Source organism: Plectropomus leopardus, chromosome 24, assembly GCF_008729295.1.
Source record: "Plectropomus leopardus isolate mb chromosome 24, YSFRI_Pleo_2.0, whole genome shotgun sequence".
Classification (NCBI taxonomy): Eukaryota; Metazoa; Chordata; class Actinopteri; order Perciformes; family Serranidae; genus Plectropomus; species Plectropomus leopardus.
This window is the reverse complement of record NC_056486.1, coordinates 14533876-14558920: the sequence shown is the minus strand read 5'-3', so window position 1 is coordinate 14558920 and position 25045 is coordinate 14533876. Positions and strand designations below refer to the sequence as shown.

Genomic DNA, 25045 nt, shown 5'->3' with positions numbered 1-25045 from the left:
TCCTTCACTCTGTCAAATTTGAGTATTTAAATGATCATGAAATTGCAAATCTCATATTAGCAGCTGCTCATGTGGAAAATTGGTTCTTTTGATTGGTATAACTACCAATTATAGGGCAGCACACAGCACTGGCACGGGACCGAGGGAGTCATTTAAACTAATTCATTCACAGTTCTAATTCCATTTGGGGGTTCCTCAAAGATACGCCTCTTAAAGGAGACGCTTTACATCCAGCTTGTGTAGATTTGTAGTTTCTGGCTTTATTGGTACAGTGAAGACTGTGGCAATAAAATGTGGAGCTGTATAGAAGAATAAAACTTTTAGGAGAGGACTTGTCTGAGATGTGCCGAATTAAGACCACTCACGGATTCCTGACAAGGTTTTCTGAAATCCCGGTCCCTGAGAATCTGAATGAATTTAACAGAAAAACCCACTCTGAATGCTGACGATCACTGACTCTGCGATCTTTCAGCGCAGAGCCTGCGGGCTGCGTCCAACTGCTTCTGCAACTTTCTGAAACCGACAATCCAAAATTCATCACACCCACTTCACGCCGTGCTACGGCTTGATCCGATTTCAACTCACTTTTTTCACGCTTCACACAACTATTCCTGTTACTTTTCACGAGAACAGCCGAGTGAAGCGCCATGAATGCCCTTCAGGAGAGACTCTGTGGAAATGTGCTCTGTCATCCGCACATTCAAACGATAGCACGTCTCCTACCTCTCTCTCTCTGATAAACATCTTTTCTCTCCACCTCGCAGTGTGGAGGTTTGGAACAGCTATTACACTTTTGATTTCCAGCGTTCAGAATCGCGTCATAAGAACCACTTCTTCTCTATCACCACCTTTTGTCCCTGGAACGTGTCAGCCAGCTGTAGCGTTATCTGTATGAAGCTAATCCCGAGGAGCAGCCAGCCCACATGACTGCTTATCACTCCCAGCGCCCCTCCAATTCAACCTGGGTCAGCACCAGGCTGCATGCGCTTCCGTTGAAAACTGGATAAAAAGTCAATTTATGACAGCCTGAGCTTGAGCAAAGAGGATATGATGCCACCGACTGTCAACGACGACCAAATGACACAGACTGTTTCCCTGATCACAATTACAGATTTCTCTTGGTTTGAGCATAGATGGAAATGTTTGGGAGAGTGTAACTCAACAAAATACATAAGTGCAGTCATTTTCAGTCATTTTGCTGCAGAGAGGATTCACATTATAATTGTTGGATCTATTAAGCTAAATATTTTAAGGGAAATTTCATCTAAATTCATAGAGCAAATCAAAGTTCACGATGGAGAGAGCTTTCTGTTTAATACTCCCGTCACACATGGAGCTCTTCATTTCCTGATTGCTCGCTCTCGCCCTCCCTCCCTCGCTCTATAACGTGTTTATGGGTTTGTGATGACCCAGCTGAGTGTGTGGTTGGTCAGTTTTTATTTGGCTTCTCGACTCTACCCGTTTGGCCAAGGCCGAGCCGTCCGCCGGTGCCTTGGCTGCACTGACACCAAACTGTGTGTCACACAGGTGTGTGGGTTGGCCTGCCAACCACGGAGAGAGCAAATTGGTCCGCTGACAGTTTGGCGTGCCATGCTAGTTGGCTCCACTTCTCCAACAGGCGTCCTGCTATCGCTGTCCCTCAGTGTGGGGTGGAGAATGCGACCGCAGCCGCACTCATCCTCAGGTGTTAGAGGGAAACGCTGCTTCCAGAGTGTAATTGGCAGGACCGTGGCCCGGCTTGCCAGGCGTCTCTGCCCTCACAGGACCCCCCCCCCCCCCCCCCGCCCTCTACCTCTGCTCCAAAAAGCCATACCAGTTTCAGGGATCCACGCTGGAAGTCAAATTCCATTAATCAAATCATAGCACAGCACGCTGCTGGAATCCCAACGAGCCGGCTGCATGCTAATGAGGCAGGAAGAGGATGTGGGAAGGTAGGAGAGGAGGTGTGTGTGTGATGGGGGTGAGGTACCCACGCAGTGCGATCTCCCTAGAAGCTTGCTGAAGGGGGAGTGAATCAAGCGGGGGGAGGGGAGGGGCTGGTAGACAGAGGCCGATCTGTTCGAAACCCTCCCCGGCTGCCCACAGGTCTGCCCACTTCTCCGCTCCCTGTTTTTGAGCGTCCAGAACGGCACGTTTCAAAACGTTCAATTTTCCTCAGTTGTGCAATTTTTGATGTCTAACTTGCATCATCTTTGCACCTTTTCCTTAACCATTCGCAGTCTTGCCAGCATGCTGAGAGCCTCGTATTCCTTTAGCAATCAAAGAGGGATCGCACTTGCCTGAGGGTGGAAGCTCTCCCTGAGCCTCTCAGAGCTGCTCTGGTGTATCTGATGGAGAAACATGTTATCCTGCTGGTTGGCATCTATAATGATTCTCCTGGCCTTATTCGTGCAGCGTTTGGTGTAAACATCCTTCACGCAGGTAGCTTAGCGCCTGTTGTACGTTCAGCTGAATGAACAGCTGTTTGCAGGACACTTTTGATCTTATTTGGTGCTGATAGTCTCAAAGGTGCAGGAGCAGAAATTCCTCACTATCTGTCCTCAGGTGTCCAAAGACCGTTATACTTAGACAAAAGATAACCATCGTGACAGTAATGTGGGGATATCCTCGGTTGTGGCTCTAAAGCTGTTGTCCTACGACGCACAGTGAGAGAGGTTTAAAGACGGCTGTTGTCATGGTTCTGCGATCAAAGATAGCCAGGAATAAAATTGTGACACTGTCAGAAATTTGGGATGACCATCGCACTGCGTGGCTGCTGTTAGGATCTACATCGACTGACCAACCAATAGAAATGCAGCACACAATGATGCACTGATCAGCACGAGTGCATGCTAAATGCTAATAGATGCTAATACTTTCTCCGAGCTCTTGTTGCAAAATTGCCGTGCCAAGACGGCCTCTTTTCTCAAGAACTCTCTTCCTCTTTGACTTGTTCCGACACATAATTGCCTCTACAGCGAGGGCTGGCTTTGTTTGTTTACATTTTGCTGTCACCACTACAGCGGCATAGAGGGATGACGCACGCAGACAGTCTTTTGTTCTTACGTGTTGACCTTGATGAATCTACGCCGTAGCCTGTGATTCAGTCGGTGATGTCATCGTGCAGTCTGCATGCATCAAAGTTGATGTCTTAGCCAAGTTTAATAAGATCCATGTGGTGTGTAGCTGCACTAAAATGATGAGATTACAGAAATGTCACAGTCTGCAGGAGGCTTTAGGTAAAACAGTCTCTGCTCGCCTTTTTTCAGAATGCAGAGTCCAGGTCATGTCTTCAGCGATATGGATACCAAAGCAACGTTTTCACATTAATGATGTGTTCACATCGAACACGATGCGAGCGTTTCACATGCCGAGACAACGTACAAAGTTAATGTGAAGATGCACATATTCAGCCGGGCGACGTGACGGATAAATCCACCAAACATCTGATAGACTGTGCTCCACTCGGCTCTTTACTTACCGTAGCCGTTACCTTAGAGCTGCTTATTATTCTGCTGATGACTTTGAAGTAGGAGCGCTGCTTCATGGGCCCCGCTGCTCCTCCCAGTCTCCTCCTGGTTTCCTCTCCTCCCCAATTAATAACCACAATCAGTGACAGCCTTTGACTAATGTTCAGTCCTGCTGGAGTACCCATTTCTACAGTGATGATTATAGCCATAATGATATTTCAAGTAATAATGATAGCAGTAATATATTTAAGGGCTTACATCAACCTAATCTCCAGGATTTATTCGACAAGTATATGCCAGTCACTCCGTCAGTTGGAGCAGTTGCTGCAGGCTATCAGAAATGAGCTCTCTCTGACTGCGTGCACATTTGAAACACGAGTTGCTGTTGTGATTTTCTGTAGGAAATTGTGTCCACATTTAAAAGGAAGTACGAGAATAGAGGCGGAAAGCAGACTGGTTAACACCCTTTAATCAAAACACTTGGATCCAATGCAGCTCTGTTGGACTGAAACAGTTCAGCTCCTGTCAGTCATACTGGTTCCACTGTTGGCCCTGCAGGCAGGATATCCTGTACATTATGGTTATGAATTGTTATTGTGTGGGAAAGATTTGTGGTTCAGTGTTAGGCTGTTGTTAATGCGCACCAGATCTTATTTTGCTGCGTCAGACTTTCATTATCCAAACCTTCCATCTTCACTGCGACAAATGTTATTAATATATGAACTGGAGAGCTGTTCGATTGTTTCCCACATACAGTGAATAAATCTTCTCATCTAATGGCGCCATTGTAATGACTTACCTTTCTGCTAAATGCTGACTGCAAGTTTTACAGCAAAAACAACACTGACGACCCAAAACAAGCCAGTTGCTCCTGAATAAAAGCACCAAGGGTTCCACTATGATTGATATGATTATACCAATACTTTAACTTTACTAAAAACAGGGCTTTATCATAGCAATACTTTATTATAGTACTTTGACTGTATTTTAACAGTGCTTCATCTAACTTTATCGTAACCGTGCGTTATTAAACTTTATTAGAACAGCACTTAATTAGACTTAATCATAACAGTACTTTATTAAATCCTATTGTAACAGTGTTTTATCTAACTTAATTATAATAACACTTTATTTAACATTGTTATAACGGTGCTTTATCTAATGCATACTCTAAGTATTATAACAGTACGTTTAACTTATTATCTTTGATAGCGTTTTATTTAACTTTATCATAATAGTACCCTATTTAGCTTTGTTAGCACAGTGTTTGTTTAAAAATGAATTATAACAGTACATTGTTTAACTTTATTATCACAGCAGCACTTTTTCCAAATTAATTGTAACAGTACTTTTAAAAAAAAACTTGATTATATCATTACTTTGTTTAACTTAACTGTAACAGTGGTTTATTTTGCAGAGAAGTTTTCAAAATACCCAGATATATATTGTATATTGGGATTTAGCCTTAAAATACTGCATTATTCTTTATAGGCTGTACCGCCCAGCCCTGCGTGAAAGGTGTTGTGTAGAGTGAGGACCTGTCTGTGCAGTGCCCCTCAGCTCCACTGAGCACTGTAGCATCTTTCAGCTCAATGTTTTGGTTTTAGGGCCTGCAGCTTTAATGTTTTGCTTTAGTCTCACGGCTCTCATCAGTGGCATCTCCTGCTGCAGTTGGCATCCGCTTATTTTTTTTTTTTTAAGTCAAAAAAGCTTGAAAACATTAATGTTCAGCAGAAACGGTTCGCAACTAGCTGGTTAAGCTTGCTGACTAAAGAGCCTGATACGTTGGTGAAAACCAGACCAGAGCTAAAAATAGAGTGACTTACATTTTCAGGTGGCCAGAAACACCAACTCATTGCTAATGTTCAGTATTGTATAGATTTATAAGTGTCCCAAAGTTAAGTAAATGCAGCTTTGAACAGAAAAGTAACACCATTCTGTTCCTGTGTGTCTTAATGGAGAGAGAACAACGAAAATGAGATCTGTTACACTTCTGTTCTTTCGTTGCTCATTCAAAACAAGTGATGAAAAAACAAGCATAGAGTGAGCAGGAAACTTGATTTGCATTTAGCAAACAGCATCTACAAATGTCCTTTGTCTTCTTCAGGCGCGTAGCTGAAAAAGAGCCGCAGTACGTCTCTTTTATTCCCCTGATGTCCAATATGTTTGTCCGGTAATCTCTTTGCAGCATCGTCAGTATGTAATATCTATATGAGATCTGACAGCCGTGGCTCTGGTGACGGTCTGTCTCTCGTTCAGTCTGAGCGCTCCGACAACTCAGACACACACAACACTTGGGAAATACAACCGCATTTTGATGTGTGCGTTCGGCTAAATCTATGAAATACTGTATGTGCTGCGTCCAAGATGTCAGCAGCCGGAGGGGGAGGGAGACAGATGAGGGATTAACTGAGGCTGCTGAGCCTTTCTGTGGTAATGGAGCTGCAGAGCGGGCACCGTGCCATGTGGTGATGGTGATGCTGGGCGGAGGATGTGGATACGGGCCGCTCATGTGCAATGCAGGATTAGAGCTGTAAGTGCAGGGGGTCAGTGTGGCTAATGGAGCTCATATGTTGGGGACAGAGGGGCCTGTAGTGAGAGCGATGCAGAGATGCAGGGAGGAAGGATGTAGAGGGAGGGGGCTATGAGGGGCAGAGTTCACGCTGGTTCAGTCATCGGAAATTAGACGGAGACTGAAACAGAGTGCACTTTAATTTCTCCATCTTGTATTGCCATATGTTACTCCTTGTATTTTGTAATTTTTATTTATTTGTGGGAGTTTTTTTCCTGGCACACAGAGAATTGAAATTGTGATAGAGCGAAAAATTCTGAGATTATGAAATAGCAGGCAAAGTTAAACATGAAATGGGAGCAGAGATATTTTTCTACAGTTTCAAAATGATGATAACCCTGAAAAGATTTGAACCTGCACTGTAACTAATGTTCTTTTTTTATCATTATACATAGATTATTTGTTAGTCTGATTTACCAATGGCTGACGCATCTTTTTGTATATTTTTCTTTTAAAAAAGAGATGTCACCAATACATGTGTCATGTAATGATTAAGATACATGAATTGTGTCTTTAAAAATACATGAAATGTGTCTTCTCCACCTTCACACAGCGAGCTGCTCTGGTCTTATTTGACTCAAAAAGAAGCCAGCTGCTGTCACATTGTCCCTGCTCTACTTAAATGTGCACTATGTCCATATATGTAATTCTGTGAGTCTCTGCTTATCTCTGAGACTTATTTGTTGTCCACTAAGCTCTTTGGCTGTAAAATAGGACAAGGCAGAAGCAAGGGAAGAGTCAAAGGCCAGGGCCTTAACGTCATCTGGGTTACACTGGGTTCTTTATTTATAAGATTTTATGGATACCGGTGCCATTATCGGTTCTACTTGTCGCTCCAGTTCTTTCTTGATTCCGTTATTGATCCCCTATCGTTTGCCTCTAGGATGGCTATTTCTGTGGCCAGATGCATTATGTTTTTGGGACATCTGTCCGTCTGTTTATCCATCCATTTGTCTGTCACACTCTCATGAGCATTATAACTGAAGGAAACCTTGAGGCAGTTTTTTATTAAATTTGGTTCAAGCATTAAAGCAATGGACTAATTTGATTTTGGTGGTCAAAGGTCACGGCCACTATGACCTTACAGCCGTCTTATTCTCTTGAACACGATACCTAATGAACACCTTGAGGGAATTAAAATCTGGCACAAACACCCACTCAGACGCAGTAATGAACGAATATAGCAGTCGAGGGTCAAAAGTTAAAGTCACATTGAACACAGAACACATGAAATTACCGACGAAGCATGACAAAATTTCACACAAATGTCTAATGGGATAAAATAATGAAGGGATGATATTTTATATCCAAAAGGTCAAAGGTCAACTTTACTGTAAATGAACTATTGTATTTGTGAATTATTGTAGTTTTTCCTTGTACAATGAAGCCATGCTTTGGAGCATTTCTATATCTCTGCCATGACTATATGACTATATCATGACTCCTTCGGGAGCTTCATGTCTTCGTTTTGCAATGGGCAACTTTCAGAAAACACGCCAGCATCGACAGAAGGAATTAATATGCTCGGATGAAATATTATTTTTTTCTCAACTGTTAAACGGTTCTCGATTTCCATCCGAAGTGAAAAACTGATGAAATACACTCATATTTGGTTCCTAAAGGGTTACTCACCCACGATATATATAGATGTTAAAAAAGTTCAGTCAAATTCAAACAGCAGAGATCTTATAACAGCAAAAATCTTATAGCACTCACGATCTGTCATTATTTTTTAACTTTGTAAAAACCCCTGAAAGCCAACAGTTTAGAGCCGAAACAATAAGTCGATTGACAAACAATTAATGTGCAACAGCTTTTATAATCATTTTAGTCACTGTTAATACAAAAATGCTCAAAAATTCTCAGTTTTAAGCTTTTTAAATATGAACATTGGCTGTAATTTCTGTTTTCGTAAATAATAAAATAAATATCTTTGGGTTTTTTACTATTCATTAGACACAATAAGACATTTGAAGAAGCACATTGAACTCTGGAGAATCGTGATGGGCTCCTTGTGATCAGAAAAGTGAACTTATAAAGTTATATATTTGGTTCGTATTCCACTAACCATGATTTGTGCTTTATCTTTGTCTTATAGGGAGCGAAGCCGGGACCGCCACAAGTCCCGCAGTAAAGACAGCCGCTCAGAAAAGTCTGTAACAATTAACACGCCGCCCGCAGAGCCGCTGCTGGGGGACTCGGCTGTTCGGGGTGAGCAGGTCCAGGTAGGGCAGAACGCCGCACCACTGCACCATCACTGATCCACTGTCCTGTATCTAAGCCGCCCCAGAAGCCTCTTTTACATGATTTTACATCAACAGTCACCTCACGGTTTCTGAACATTTACCTTCATTTACCACTATTGAACAATGATGCTAAAAGCTGCTTCTGGATGCCTCCATGACAAGATATCTGTACTAGTCGGATTTATAAGGGATTTGGAGTACAGGAGATTTATCAGTCACTAGTCAAAATGAGTTGGAATGATAATTGTGTTTATCAGCTTCGGCTGGGACAGGCCATCTGCTATTTGAGGGCAAAAGCCAAAAGGACTAGTCCACTTTTGGCGAGGTCGGGGCTGTCACTTTCAGGAAATCTGTCGCAGATAAATATCTGCAGAAGCACATGGACGCAGCAGGTTGCTTTTCTGGTCATTTAAACTTTGTTTTCTAGATGTTTTGTTGTATTTTACTGGAGGGAGAGCGTGTAGTGATGATACGGTCCAGTGTAAGGTGGGGATATTGCTTCGGCGACCCCTGCCAAAATGGACCAGACTGAGCCAAAACAGCAGCTTAGCTGCTTTTGACTGTCAGTCAAAATTCAACCTCTCCCCTCAGGAATCATGCTCACTTTGAAGTCAGTGACGGCAATTTCAAAATATGGATTATGTGATGGACTATTTGATAAAAGAGAAATATCAGGTAGGAAACTGCTTATCGAGTAACCTTTTCGCTTTGAGCATACGCTAAATAAGAACTCCAAGACCTGCTGAACATGTCATGTAAAGGCTACACCATCAGTATGTGTTTGTTTGGCTGTTGGTTTGTACCTGTCGTTCTTTCCAAATCGACAGTCGGCTGACTCACTTTGATTTCATATCGCAGGCAGCCGTGTGATTATGTTCCTTGGAATCAGATTAAAGGCGATCAGATAGCACTTGTGTTAGCTGGGCAGGTTGGCATGTTAAGGCGTGAAATCCCTGTGAACACCCGAGGGATACAAGACTTCTTGGTCCAAGACAATCACGGCGAATTAAAATGAGCGATGGCCAAATTAGTTACCTCAAGTTTTGTACAGCATTGTTGAACAATTTACTTCTATGACCCTTAAGAAAGAGAAATTCAAAGTACTAGTATTAGTTTCTTTCCAAATTTTGACCTATAGCCAAAGTGGACAATTTTCAAACAGTTAAATAGAAAATTAATTTAAATGAATAAATCATACATGACCAAACAAAAGTCCTGTGTGTATAAATCCTGCAGTGTGAAATGTTTTCAGCTCATAAATTCGGGTTAGTTACGTTGATCAGTTAAAACAGTGCGTATTAGTGCTTTATCCTTGAAGTTTGATATGTTATTAGTGCATGAAAGAGCCTTCGGTACGGTTGCAGTTAGCCGCAGGGACGTTCCTCCGAGTGCTACTTGTTCCAGGGGATGAGTCAAATTGCTGCTGTTTTAGACTGTAAGCACTTATTTGATGGTGATGTTACGGGTAATAAACATAGTTTGTGGTTTTTCCCTTGTTTGTGGGCACACTTTACAGCAGTCTTAACAATATGCATCAGCAGTCTGTTTCCTATTGGATTTAAAGCAGCCCGGCCCTCTGATCCACAACCAGAAAGGACTTTAAAGGAGCACTTCACCCACAACATGATCACTGGTAAATCAACAGCAGTTTTTACACAGAGATTGTGCCACAAAGCTGTTATAAAGCCTCTTCTTTATCCGTCTTTTGCAAATTTAGACAGAACCAAACGACAGCGGCATCATTCAGCTCCAGTGTGTGATGACACACTGTGTCCCCGCATCCCGCGATCAGAAGAGGCACGACATGTAACACAGGAGCGTTGGCCTTCTAGTGTGGCTCACAACATATTTGTCGGCAGTACTTTCTAAACAATAACAATGACATAACGTGTCAAGAGCAATCATTTAGCCTCTCTGTGACATGGCAGCTGATCTTGTCCTCTGCAAAACTAGTTGCCGAACTCACACAACTCGTCATCCAGTCATATGCTCAGCGCTTCTCAATCACGTACATTTTCACTAACAAAAACCTTCGTTTTGGAGTCTGGCTTTGAAAGAGATCATTGCTAAGTCTCACTCTCAGTTCAGTTTCGAACAGTAAGGTTTGAGTGAAAATGCACAAGCTGTCGATCGACCGCCTGTCATGTCAGAGAGTGAAATGTGTTCAGATCTTCTTCCAGAGTGCTTTGAAAGCGGCAATTTCAACACTTGCTGGCGAGAGTCAAACGCACTTAATGAAAGACGAGATTTGAGCACACAGACAGCCTTTGCTTACTCAAGACTGACCCGCTCTCTCAGCCAAACAACTGTCTGGCACAGGGGCCTCCGTCAAGTGCTCGGCTTAACCGGCTGAAGGGAAAAGATGACAAACACAAACACACCCAGACGCTCCGACGTTCACCATCATTTACTGACCTACTTGGCGCTCACTTTCCCTTGTGGCAAGACTCGTTAGCAGTGCCCGTGTGCGTGTGACTGTTTTTTTTGTGTGTCTAATTTTAACACATGACAGGATTTGCCACAGAGCACAGCCATCCTTAGTATTTCGCTCTTCATGTCTTATTCATGCCGTGGCCTGCAGTGGTGCCGCTGACAGGGCGGGGAGTGTTTGGCTTTAGTTTGAGTAATCAGGGCTACCAATTCTACTGAGAGAGAGGCTCAGCACAAATCCCTGTGCGTCTGCGTGCTTGTGCGCTCTCGTCTCACATACGCTCCTGTGTGTGAGTGTTTTGCGTCTGCTTGCGTCAAGTCTCGTCTCAGAGTCTAACTGTGCAGCGCCGCGCTCATTACTCCACTGCCGGGACTTAATCAGAGCGTCGGCTGACGGAGCAGCTCATCGCTCCGGGCAGGGATGTCCTCACTATCCAGCACGAAAGTTTCTCATGGCTGTGATGCGTCTGTGATGCCTCGCCACAGGGATTATAAAAGAAGAGCGGTCGCTTTACTCGGAAATGTGTCGGAAAACACGAATAGAGATTCGAGATTAACACCAAACCAGACAGGGAATGTTTTAGAGCCTGCCGTCGAGATATTGTTGATATGTGTAAATTATTCACTTTGCAGCAAGCATTCACACAATGCAGAGGACATAGCAAAGCAGCTGTGGGAGTATTTTGACATTTATTTGCACTATTACCTCGTGTGTGTGTATGCTACACAAGGCTGGAGCCAACAGATGATATAACTAGTGACTACATACAGTAGCTGAGGTGTAGACTCGGGTCACGTGTCAGTGTCACTGTTCTGGATTTTGTTGTACATGATTACATCTGCACATTGCTTGCATATGTTAGATTCTGCACATCACAGTCCACTGAGATTTGATAAACTGTAAAGCTCTCGCGCATCACTGCACATTTTATTCCACAGCTGGATGGCCATCTTAGGCCTTTCAGAGGCTCAGACGCTGGTATTTGTTTATTTACAAGTCTTACTGGGTAAACTACCTTTATACATTTGCAATTTTATCCAACGTAGATCTGACCGGAGCTACAGGCTGCAAATCTGGTCTTGCTTCTTGGAAAGAAAGCTTTTATCTGCTGTGCTCCCCTCACTTGATATACGCTTTAAGTACAAGAACTGGTCTCTGCCTATTTTCGCTCCCTCGACTCATTTAGATCACGCAATAAGTCTGCGTCGTCTTTAAACTAAGGCCTCCATCGTCAGCCTGTTCTTTAGTGAGGCCTTACTGTTCATTGTAAACTGACGAAAGTGTATCTTCACTTTGGTATACATTTCCATCACAAATTTAGTCTTAAATTTAATGTGAAGTGGTATCAAAAAGGCCTGAAAAAGTCTCAAATTTAACCTCTTTTTACCCAAAAATGTTGAACTTCTAGCTCCAGTAAAACTGCAAAGCCTTACCAATAAAATCCACCAATTTAAAAGGGAATATTGCTTATTTCTGTGCCTTGTGAAGACCAGTTGTTCATGTTTTTTTTTTTGCATCTGCCTTGAGATTTCAGTGCTGCTTGTAAATCCACCTCTAAGATAGCTTGATATGTTTGAACAGAGCCCCTCCAGCAGGTTGCTCCAATTTCAGGAGGCAGGCCAAAGCTCCAGGCTGTATGCTAATGTGTGAGTGTGAAAAATACACTTCAGGTGCTCGTTCAGCAGTAAAATCTTACGGTGGAAACAAAATATACGAGCAGATGTTTGCGCAGAGTCTGCCTCTGCTGTGTTTTGCCGGCTGGGCGTTTGTAAAGGACAGTGGAGGTGAGCAAAGCCTGGACTGAGCTATCAAAGGTCTGTAGGCGAGCTGACAGTAAATTATGAGTGATTGGGGGAGTTTATCCTGCTGTTGTTGTAGGAAACTGGATATCAGAGTGGACAGTGAGAGGTGGATTGGAGTAGCTCAGGTCAGTGTAGCATGGCAGCTTTGCAGCTTAAGAGTGTGATGTGGAGGGGCATTGTATGAGGCGTCAAACAGGAGAAATGTGATATGTTTAAACCATAAAGCATTCTTTGAGAATTAGCGCCTTCCTATCCCAACAAGAAGGGAGAACGAAAATGGAGCTGGGTTTATTTATAGATGTTTTTGTGGGGTTTAGAGAAGGAAGCGTTTTGCCCCCGCATGTGTTCGCCAGTTCTTGTGTTCATTTACAGGTGCTTTCTGAAGAAGCAGGGAGAAGTCAGGTAATATAGGACACTTTTTGATAGATTATTCAGAAAACCGTCTATAATCCTGCAGATTAACTGTTACTTTTATAACGTGTTGTGATTTTCGGATAAATTTCTATAGAGTAATGAATAACACGTCCAGAACTCCAACCCCAACTTACAATCATTTTTGTTTTTACATCTTTATCTTTTTAGCTGCAGTTCCTTTATTTCTAACCTGAGAAAACCAACATGCAACATGGCTTTTCCTGCAAGTTTTGGGGCCAGTGGATTTTTTTTTTTTTTTTTGATCTTTTTGCTCCGCCATAGTAGTTATTTCACTTCTGTAGAAATAATTGTTTCACGTAAAGCACATTCGAAACGCACTTAAACCTGACTTGCATTAGTGACGTGTGATTTCACAATCTCTGCTTACCCCCAAATTTAAGTCATTTAATGGTTTAAATGTCCTCACAGAGTTCTTGGTATCTTTTTCTTCTTGTATCTGTCAGCCCGTACCCCAAATACTAAGGAATAAGAGAAAACCAGTCGTGCTTTGACAGCAGCGTTTGCTAACTTAAACAAAAAACTGAACTAGTTAGTTCTTTGAAGTTGCACTTCTCTTCTTCCCCATCCTCCCTCGACTCCCCTAACTCGCATCCCTCCACCTCCCTCTGTTTCACCTTCCTCTCGTCCTCCCTGCAGCTCAATTCATTCAGCCCAATTAAACTCAGCTGTGTTGTGATCTCAGCTGTTCACTGACTCGATCCGGACCTCGGTATGCTGAAGCGGCCCCACTCATGGCATTCTCTCGCAGATCGCGGTGCAGGTAGCTCCGTGGGGCGCTCAGGCAGCCATGTCGGACTCTTGGAGGAGGCAGAGCACTTGCGGTCATGTTTGGCATCTCTTTCCTGCGGTGAGTTCTTCCTGGCTCAGTCAGAGAGAATCCCGCTGAGTTTCATGGTTATCCCGGTGCTTTGTGTGTGTGTGTGTGTGTGTGTGTGTGTCTGTGCTTGTCGTAAGCTGCGTGCCGCGGCCAGGCTGCAAGCTCTGTGTGTGGGCAAAGCCGGAGAGAGACAGAGGGAGAAATTCTTAACATTTTTCACTGTAGATTTGGAGGTGAAGGTGTTTTTTTTTCTAGTGGGTGGGTTGATTTTTTTATGCCTTAATTTGTGAGTGAACAGTGGATAGATGACATGCAACAAAATGACTAGATTACGGGACGTTGGAGGTCATGGTTGTTGCTTTAACGCCTCAGCCAACACGGCGCCCATCGGAGAAGTTTAATACCACTGTGAGAACTTTGTGGCTAAAGACTTGAGGTACGGTCAGCACAACAGGTGGTTTTGCTTTGGTAATTTAGAGCATTTTTTTATTTAAAGCTGTGGTATAATCATACCTTAGGTTACATGACATTGAAATTCGAAAAGATCACTTGTTATTGTCACAAAACAGCACAGCAAAATTTATTTTAATGTCTTCATGCACTGTGAACTCTGGCAAGTTGGGTTTATCACAGAAACTGACTGCATGAAAAATATAACTATTAGTCTTAATTTATGTTGAACATGTTAAGAAAACAGACCTCGCAGATCTCCTCACTTCATCATTGGCAAAATCCTCTTATTCATGATCAAGTTAACTCAGACGACGCTGGTTTATTGAAGTTGCCATCACTTTAGAAGAACAAGGTAATTCCACTTGTCATTTTTAAGTTGCAAAAACTTCACAAAATTAAGTAAATGCAGCTACATTTGAGAAAACTTAACATTCAGATATAAAGTAAACATAAATTAAGATTTAATATTAATATAAGATTTGATATTAAGTCTTTCCCCACCAGTCTTATTATTAAGTTGCCAGCCAGTGCCAGCATTTTTGGTCACGTTTACTAATCTTTCAAGACCCCCAGAATATTTTGTGTTTTGAATATATAAACAATGAAAACATCAAAATAAAGAACATCTTCTGTTTTCATACACACACAAAAAAATTCTACCTTCTTCCCTTTTTTTTTACACGCCTGAATTTGGGCATTTAAAAAAAGATAATCTGACAAAGTGGAGAAAATTGCATTTTTTTTCACTGTAGCTCCCCCAGACAAGGTGACAGGTAAACCCTGTCCCATAACTGTCTGCAAACGTTTTCTCTCTGTTAGATACTCCTGCGGAGAAGGGTTCAATAATATCGAATAATTAAGAATCAATCCGACCCGCCTTCCTCCTCCCAGCAAAACACCATAACACCATAAACAAAACACAGTATGACACTCTTTATTTACATTATTTACTGCAGTTGGGGCACTTCATTTCAGCATAGTGAGAGTCTTGCGTTTTGCCTTTTTCCGCCCCGCTCAGAGGAGACAAAGACAGCAGTGCTGAGTTTGCTACAGCCTCACTCACCACTCGCCACTGCAAGTACTCAAACTCTGTCAGCAAAATGCCATCATGGCTTATTATTAATGAAGCGTAATCCATCTAAAAGATGTGAGGATGACAAAAATAAACACTCAAGAGCACAGTTTATTCAGGTAACTCAGACACAGGCTGCACTGGAGAATAGACTACTCCCTTAAGGGGACAGACACTCCCCCGAAGAAAATGGTCAATGCTTCGCAGAGCTTTTCATTTATTCACATCATCGAGCACAAGCTATATATTGGATTGATTTTAATAACTTTAGAGAAGCCGACTTAAAGTCTGCACTGTATTATCTGGAAAAGTAGAAGTGTTGGACCGGGACTAGATATCGGCGGATACTCAACATTAAATGACTCGGACTGAATAAGGGTGCAAAAAATTTGAACAGGACATCCCTACAAATAATCTACAATGGTTTTCTCCATTTTGCACTCTCTGGGTTTCTGTCCCTCAGTAGTCAGCACTGCCAAGGTGCCTTGCTTTGGTCAACACTGTGGATATTTTTTCCATTGGGCTTAATTCATTTTACAAAAAAAGGGTTTTTTTAAATTCTGTTCTTACAGGACTGGTGGGTTTTTTTCTTCTCATTGTCAGCAAATGCCACGAAAAGACCAAGAATAGTTCATCTCCCATTATTTTAAAATGTTTAATCTCTAAATATTAAAACAAATAGTCGCAAATACTCTCACTTTAAAAAAAAAACAAAATCATTCTCACTTTTAGCAAGAGTTACTCAAACAGGACGAAATATTGCATTTTGTTAGGGACTATTTTCAGCTGTGGATTTGTACACATTTGTTGTTCTAGTGAGTATTTGTGGCAGCAGGACAGAACACACACACACACACACACACACACACACACACACACACACACACACACAATACTTGACTTCAGATTCATTCACTGTTGTTTTTGGTTCTTGGGATTTATTGATGATAGGAAAAATATAGAACAACAGTGCACCAACCCTTTAAAGACACGCTGTCAGGTTGTAGATCAGATGCTTGGATGAACAGGTTTTGACTTACCTTCCTCACACACACACACACATGAACACACACACGCAGCCTTCAGTGGCAGCGCGGTGACACCACAGTGCTCACTGGGTCAGAAGCAATGGACTGAGAGTGGCACTGAGGCAAGAGACGAGCACAGAATGAGAGAGGATGCCTGGAGGGAAGGAAGGATAAAAGGGAGGGAGGAGGAGGAGGAGGAGGAGGAGGAGGAAGAAACACATCTTCTGGTTTGAGTGTAGCGATGGCACCTAATTTGTGTTGTTTACTCTCCTGTCTGGACTAAGATGTTTATTTAGTGTACTCCTCCACTCCCCTTTCCCCCTGTTCTCTCCTTACCCTCCATCCATCCATCCTTTTATTCCCCCCTCCATCCCTGCTGCTCTCAGGACGTCCCATGTGATCACACCCCCCCCCAACTCATCTTCCTCTCTCCTGCTCTTCAGTCTCTCTCGCTTTCTGCTTTTCTCCATAAAGCCCCTTACATTATGTGGCAAGTGAGCGCCCAGTCCCATACAATATCTCCTGAGGCATGATGGGAGAGATTTCTATATAAAGACGGATAAAGCAGGGCTGGACTGCAGATCAGGAGAAGGGTCAAACACACACACATACACACACACACACACACACTCTCTGGATCGGGGGGAAGGACAGCAGCATGCAGAGACGATGTTTGAGCGAGCTGGACTGAGCTAAAGTTTGGTGAGGATTTTGGGATGCAATCGCCAACGGTGATGGAGGCGGGGGATGAGGTGCTGCAGGTGCTTGAGGTTTTGGAGAATATAGAGGAGATAAAGGAAGTGATTGTTACCACCATAGAAGAAGACACTATTAATAACTCACCTCCAGTGGCCAGCTCTGGAACAGAGACGAAACCAAGTCAGGTAAGACAGACATGTGTCCTGATGTCTCAGTCTTACTGTCCATAAACAGCAGAGGATGCCAGTTTTAGTGCTCACTGTTGCTGTTTATCCAGTTCTTATAGGAATGGGTTTTGTGACCCAGGATGCAGGCCTGCTCAGGCATAATTGCTGCTTTATTTGGATATAGCTGTGCGCTAAAACATATGTGTGTATATGTTGGAGCATGTGAGTTTTCAAAGAGCAAAGTTGTCAAAATATCGATTTACCGATGGATGGATGGATGGATTCTGAATATTTGAAGTGGTTTCAGTACTAATATACAAGAAGAGACAAGTCCATGTCATGTAGCCTAATCCAAGCCCTCAATGCCAGTTTCCCCCGGTATTGAAAATTATATTGAGTCTCGATTTTCTTTAAGGTATTTTATCAAAGTGAGAGATTGCAGTGTTGTGTTAACATTACTGTGGTCTGTGCTCAAACATTAAATTATAACAGCACCATAGGCTGCCTCCACTGTGAAAAGAAGACATTGGTGTTTTTGTCACTTCAGAAATACACATCTGATTCTGAAATATAATATTCTTCGCCCTTCTTTCTTTTTAATTGCCATGGCAGTAATGTTTTTTTTTGGATTGCAGGTGCTTTTTAATTAGTCTTGGCAACGGCCTGCATTTATCAACCTGCTAAAAAGAGACAAATTCCTCTAGAGAAAGATTAAAGTATTTTTTCCCTTTATTCCCAAACATAAGTATGAAAGCTATTTATTATATTTCTTACAAATTAAATTCTTAGAGATTGCCCGTGGTGTCTGATCCTGAATGAATGCAGTGCAAACTCCTCCTGAGACGTATTTTGGTGTGATTGTAAATGATATAATTGGTCAAGATGTTGACTTTGTTACCTAAGCAATATTTGTAGGTCATTATAGGGTACTTGAATATTTTAATTTCTATGGAATAGCACAAACAACAGGAATAAAACTGGCATTGACTTAGTCCCTTTCCATATATCTTCATTGACTGTACTTGTCATGATGATACTAACACGTGACACAAACTACCAGCAGCTGAATTTCTTCCTGCTCCACTTTCCTTTTCTTTGTAATGTTAGCCCTCTTTATTAATTCCAATATATATATTATAAGGCAGGTTATATGAGGGCTGCATCACTTCTCACTCTAACACTACGTAATTGTTACACAGCATTCTGGGTTTTGCTAAATTAGAAGGTCTGTCCTCCGCTCCTGGTTACCTGATGTTTATGGGAATAATCCATTTCAGCCATACTGCAATTTACCTCTTTATCAAGCACTGCTCAGCTGTCAGTCTCCCATTGTCTCAGCGTCTTTCCTCTATCCTGAGAATTATTCGAGGAAACTTTTTGAAGTGCTTCCCTTCCTTGTCCTGACAAGTTGTTGTCAGCCGCGCACGCTGTCCACAGTCTGAACAAAGGTGGATTTAAATGGCTGTGAAGAGCTCTTTGGGAATGCATGCTGCTATATTTTACACATCTCGCCTCCCAGGAGTGAGTAGAGTGCACTTGTTTGTGCACTGAGCGAGGGGCTTTGTCTGCAGCCCACTTATGGCGGAACAACAGAAAACAGGCTTTTAGTGGATATTTGATTTTCCGCGAGAGACAATAGCTGTTATTTATACCCTAGTGGAAAAAGAATGAAGAAAATACTCTGTTGAAAGCTTTGTAAATGCACCCGAGCTGACATAGCATGTCAGTGAACGGGGACTGTATGCTAAATATACCTGCACGCACATGTAAAAAGCCACATAGTGCTGTCTGAGTGGCTTTTTTTGCTATTATTTGTGTTTGTGAAACAAAAATGAGGCTGCATGTCGGGATGTGCAGAGTATGCTGATTTAACCACAAAAAGACACCTCAGACCAGAATAAAATACTGTAAGCAATTGTGGTATTTTGGCCAAAACAGCTGCTCCTGTCATAAATTATCATCAAAAACACCCTAAAGGCCGTCTGAGCGGGGCCCATACCATTAGGAAATCCCTCCAATCCTGACGAGCAGACCCGTAACGCAATCCGATGCATCCGAACAAGTGCCTGTGTGCAGTTCAGATGTCGTGCTGATGTGTTTAAAGCTCAGCGGCTCCTGTATCATATTGCAGCAATTAGTTCCCAGCCCTCGCCAACGTTTCATCAAAGAAATACTTTGATGGCACATTCTACGTCTTATCTGACCGCTCTTGCCGGGCTTTTTTTTTTTGACTGCTCTGCTCAACTGTTTTTAATGATGCCGTGTCCTTTCCAGGATGGAGAGAGTGATTTCCTCAATAGTTTGCTGCACATGTTGAAAAGGACGCGTGCCTTCGCGCCTGATTGCTGCTTGTTTTAGACACGCTTTGATTTTCGTGCGGTGTTCATTTTGGTTCTGTGGGTGGCTGCAGTGCCAAAGTTAACAGTCAGTCATTTTGAAGATAGTGTCTCACTGCTTACTGCGCGTCCTTCACCGAGACGTGTAAAGGAATTGTTTGGCAGACGAGAAAGCTTGATAGCTACCATTCACACGTCTGTGCACTTAGTATGAAGTTAGAGCCGAGATATAGTTAAGGTAACTTAGCATGAAAATCTAAGAAATTAACTTAATTAAATTAAATCCGAATTAACACATACTTGTCAGGAGAAGTGTTAATTTTAGCTTTAGGGGTGCTCGCTGTGTCCCTCCGCTTTCAGTCCAGTGACTGTATAGAGTGCTGCAGGAATGAGTCAGAAAACCCAAAAATGAGTTAGTATATTTGGACCTCTGGTTCTCTCCTCTTGAAGTTAATGGGTTTGTTTGGGGTTTTTTTTATGGATTTTTGGTTAGATTCCAGGGGTAAGTGCTGTGGTTAACACAAGCTTAAGAGACTTTTATTTTTTGTTTTCCAATACAAAACATGCAAGTAAATACACTTGTGAATTTTGAAGCTTTGACTTAACAGGGCAATGTGAGACAACACGACTTCATCACGCCACACACAGCTTTTCAGCTTCTCTGTGGTGCTGACTTTACAGTGATGGGACCGTGGTGTAGTTCTTTCATAACCTAACTTTTGCATTTTTTCTTCTGGCGATTGCATTTACACTTTAAAAATCAGAAACGTGGTGTTTATATGTGCAGTGGGCCAGGTGTATGGTTGGGAAATAGTTACCGCAGCTCCACTTTCCGATCGCTACTGCGCAGACTCTGGCTCTAAATGACGCCCGTATTTTGGCTTTTGTACTGTGGGAGGAAATGGAGATGCGTTGTCCACTGTTGCATACAGTCTATGTTTCAGTCTTTATGCTCGTCCAAGCTAACAGTCTCTGGGCTCTACCATGAGAAAGGTGTTAATCTTCTCGTCGAACTATTGGCAAGAATTTGAATGAGTTTGATTCCCAAAATGTCAAATTATTCTGGTTAATCTCTGAGCCCACAACATCACCTGATGTGTGCATCATGAAAAATGAAACTATATGTCAGAGCTTCAGTGGTTACTATGTGGGAACTGTGATTGGTCAGCTTGGGCGGCCTGTGTTGCAGAAATGTGGTCGAGATGGTGTCCGAGACGGAAAATATTTTCATCTGTCTCCCAGTTTTTGACAACCAATTATAGCTACAGTAATTATCACAGTGTACTCTGCTGCACCAGATCTCTCTGTTCTCCTGCAACTCTTCTCTTTTCTTCTCTCCTACATGTCTGCTTTACTTTTCTCTTATCTCTCCTACATGGCCTCTCTTCTGTTCTCCTCTCCTCATTTCTTCTTGTGAGAACACGTCATATCAGATGTTTCCGTTATTCATCTGTTTAGTCTGCGCTGTAACGCCTCAGCTCCTCCCGGATCAGAGGAACTGCTTGTAAAACCTCGCCTGCCTTGTATAAATCACTGCAGATGTCGGACAAGAGTAGACGTGACAGGTGTTTAGTTAAGGTGCGTATATTCGTGACGCATACGTAGTAATGAGCGGAGGATTTCACGTGTGTGTGTGTGCGGTAATCCTCTGTGGCCCCTGAACTGTCACTGTCCTCACTTTCCCTCCCTCTCAGGATCAATCCCTCTCCTTTAATTGGCTGTCTTGTTATTGAGCATTTCTATCGCCCCCTTCCTCTTTGTTCCCTCTCTCCTCGCTGCTTCTCTGTGTTTCACCTGTTTTCGTGTGATGAATGGGACCGGGCCTCCCGCGAGGCTGCTGGTACTGAACCAGACCAGCTTGTGGTGGTTGGTTAATCCCGTGAGGAAATGTGGGTCACTGATGTCTATTTTTAGTCATGGAAGCTGAGGGAAAGCCCAGGTAGAGTAGTCAGGATCCAACAACAACAACAGTGTGCTGAATTTCATTCACACTGAGCCAGGACAGAGTAGAAAATGTGCTTATTAGTATTTACCAGCAGGGCCACAACGATAAGTAAAAAAAAAATCATCAAAATTAACGGGCAAGTATTCTGATAATTGCTTCATGATTTGTCATTTATAATATGCTGGAGAAATATATTTAGGCAATGTGAGTTTATTTGTCTCGCACCTCTAAACAAGGTGATGGTGATTCAAAGTGCTTTACCTGCCATGTAAAAGGTTATTTAAGGCATGATTTGACATTATGGGGTTCGCTCTGATACACACTGAGTTATATAAGCAGATTGATACCAGTCTCTCTCTATTAAGCATTAAGTGAGAGCCAGGACATAATTGGCTTTGCATAAAGACTGGAAACAGGGACACACAGATAGCCTGGCATTTTAAAGGTAAAACAAAGAAAACAAATGCCTTCCAGCACCTCCGGAGCTCACTAATCAACATGTTGTATCCATTTTTTTTTTTATCTGTACAAAAACTGAAGTGTAAAAGTAACAAGTTAGGGTTTTATCTGGGCGCATGTATTTTTTGACCGGGTGTAGTGACTTTTTGAAGGCTCCACTGGCTGCCTGAAACAAGATATAATGTGTTAGCTACTAAAATTTAGAGACACATGCAGAAATATGAACGTGTTCGAAGCCCGAAATATTTCAGTGATTTGGTGAAATGGTTGCACAGGGTGTCTGCAGGTCCTTGAAATGTCTTAAAATGTCTTAAATTCACTTTTATAAAAATGAGGTCTTAAAAGTCATTAAATAGCATCACATTTGAATTTGTGCGGTCCTAAATGCCACACATTTGACCTATTTTCATTTACCCAGCTTTTAATTTGTTTTTGTCAAAATGAGTCAAGCTCTTCCCGAAGTCCACATTTCTGATGTTACAAATCTTGCCACTGAACCTAATACTGTCTTTTTATTTATTCATGGTCTTACCTTTTGGCAAAATGTAGATGAACCTGACTCACTCTAATAACCATGCTCTGCATAAAACATACCTCTGCACAGGACCAAATAAATACTTCTTACCTTTAAACGTAACTGCGAAAATAGACGATTTGACCAGAAGTCAGTGTTTAATTTGGTAAAAGATGGTTTTAAAATGTCTTAAAAAGCATTAAATAGAAGAAGAAGCCTCAGTGTCACTATAACGATGTCAGAATCAGCCCTTTAAGTTTATCTTAACACAGAGGAAGTTGGCGGTGAGAAGGGGCCTGCAGCAAGGCTCAGGCAACAATACTACTTGGTTAGACCCAAGAGGAGGCAAAACCCTCCCAAAGTCAGTGTGTCTTGCTCCTGTGTAGTAGAGATGGTGGAGCCATTGTCTCATAATCTGCCCATGAATCGACCAATTATTTGCTTGAAAACTTATTTCTTTATTTGATCTGTATAATGTCAGCAAAAATTGTCCATCACAAACTCCCAGCGCTCACTGTGACATTTTAAAATGTCTCGTTTTCAGTCCAAAATATTCAATTTACTATCAAAGATGACCAAGAAAACCACAAAATATGCACAATAGCGAAGCTGAAACCAGTAACTTTGATGCATATTGATGACTGTATTTCTGCTATTAAACTAATCATCGCAGCTGTAGTTTCCACATCGCTCAGATTTACCCTGATGTGTTGTTTGTGAGTCCTTGCTGTGTACAAATGGTGATAGACTCGTTAAAAGAGTCCTTGAGCGGTGTGTGATTCAGAGGTATGAAGCAGCGGCGGAGCGATGAGTGTTGATGAGCGCAGGCATGAGGAGCTGTGACTCACGTCTCCCATGGGTGCTCTTGAAGTACACTGTGGCCAGAGACACACTCTTCCTTACAGCTAATGCCTATTGATTTCCTTTCTCTCTCACACACACACACTCACACACACACACACACACACACACACTCTCTCGGAGCACGCTCGTCTTCACCAGCGAGACGGTGGTCAGACAGGATTAAGACTCCAGAGTCTGTCAACAGTCACTCCAGTCGACACCGCAGGGATCAGCTGAGCCCTGTTACTCCTTCAGTAAACTACACTCATAAAAGTACAGTAGCAGTACAAAGTAGTATAAAGTACATTTACTCAAGTATTGTACAAATTTGAGGTACTTAACTTTACTTAAGTATTGTCTTTTCATGCCACGTTATACTTTTACTCCACTACATCTCAGAAGGAAATATTGTATTTTTTACTTCACTACATTTACTTGAACGCTTAACGAACTCAACAGATTTTCACAAAATGTTTGCATTAAAAAAACACAAGAAGACTTGTTATAAATTTAAGTAACCATCAGTTTCTACATGTATAGCTAAAATGATTAGTCGATCGATCAGTTAGCCAGTTGACCAAATATTAATTGTCAAGTATTTTGCTAAACATTTAAGTCTTTTTTTTTTTTTTATTAGTAGTACAAGTAGTTTTAATATTATTATTATTATTTGTTCTACACTGAGTATAGATTTGAATAATTTTAGTTTATTATTATTTATTATTATTATTATTATTTGTAGTAGTAGTAGTAGAATTAATAGAACAATAATAATAGTTGTAGTAGTTGTAGTAAATCTTTTTTTCTACATTAGATATAGTTTTAAATAGATTTTTCTGCATTAGGTACTTTTAATATATTAAGTACATTTTCGTTATTGTACTCACGTTTACTTAAATAACATTTTCAATGCAGTGTTTTCCCGGCATGGTTTTAGTACTTTTACTTGAGTAAAGGAACTGCATGCTCCTCCACTGACTGCTCGTTACAGGACTTTCCTCTTCATGTTAACGAAGGCTCTCCGGTGCTGCTGTGTAACTGCTCCGGCATGCTCGCTGTCAGCCCTGATGATTTGTGAATCTCCATGTAACGGAGGCTTGTGGCTGGCCTTTTGTGGAGCACTTATCTCTGCTAATACAGAAAGAAAATAATGAGGTTTTGCTTACTTTTGTTCTCTCTGGGGGATAATTGCTGATGTGAGTAAAAGGCCTGTTGCGTAAGTCTCTGCGGAGAGGCTGAGGGCCTCTTCAGTCCGCCTCGCTCATTATTAATGAAGTGGCTTTCACTGTTCGGTTTCAAAAGCAATCTCCACTCCAATTGACTGGACTGAAATATGCATGAGTTATGTCTGTTTGTTTGTGTGCTGAATTATGTGATCAGATTTTTGTACCATCGCCTGTCAGATACAATCAGTCTCTCTCAGCTCTCCTCTTAAATACACAACGTTGATATTTGGAGTTGATCCAATGTTGCTATGGTGACAATACATCGATGTGGACCGGTATATTTATTTAATGATCAACAATCCAAGATTATCTATACATAGCAAAACATCAATACATGTTTTTAGGATATGCCTTTTTTAAAAAAATTCCCATGGCACGTCTGTGTCGCCATTTTTGTCGAATCACACCTCCTTCTTAAACAGGGCTAGTGCCAAGCAACAACTGCAAACAGCCGAGGTAAAGACTTGAGGATATTAACTGATATCGTATCATATTGATCGCAGGCCCCTGATTTGAATTGACTTGAATCAAAGTTGTATGGGGACATACTT

At 41.9% G+C, this 25045-nt stretch overlaps 1 protein-coding gene across 2 annotated transcripts in view; it reads left to right on the top strand.

Annotated features, from left to right (window-relative positions):
• The window catches only part of LOC121962831 (vang-like protein 1), a 63699-nt gene that overhangs the window by 19377 nt on the left and 19277 nt on the right, over positions 1–25045 (top strand). For both annotated transcript variants that reach the window (XM_042513142.1, XM_042513141.1), the window contains exon 3: positions 8120–8246. In XM_042513142.1, coding sequence (XP_042369076.1) covers positions 8120–8246 — 127 coding nt within the window. The remainder of the gene's footprint in view (positions 1–8119; positions 8247–25045) is intronic.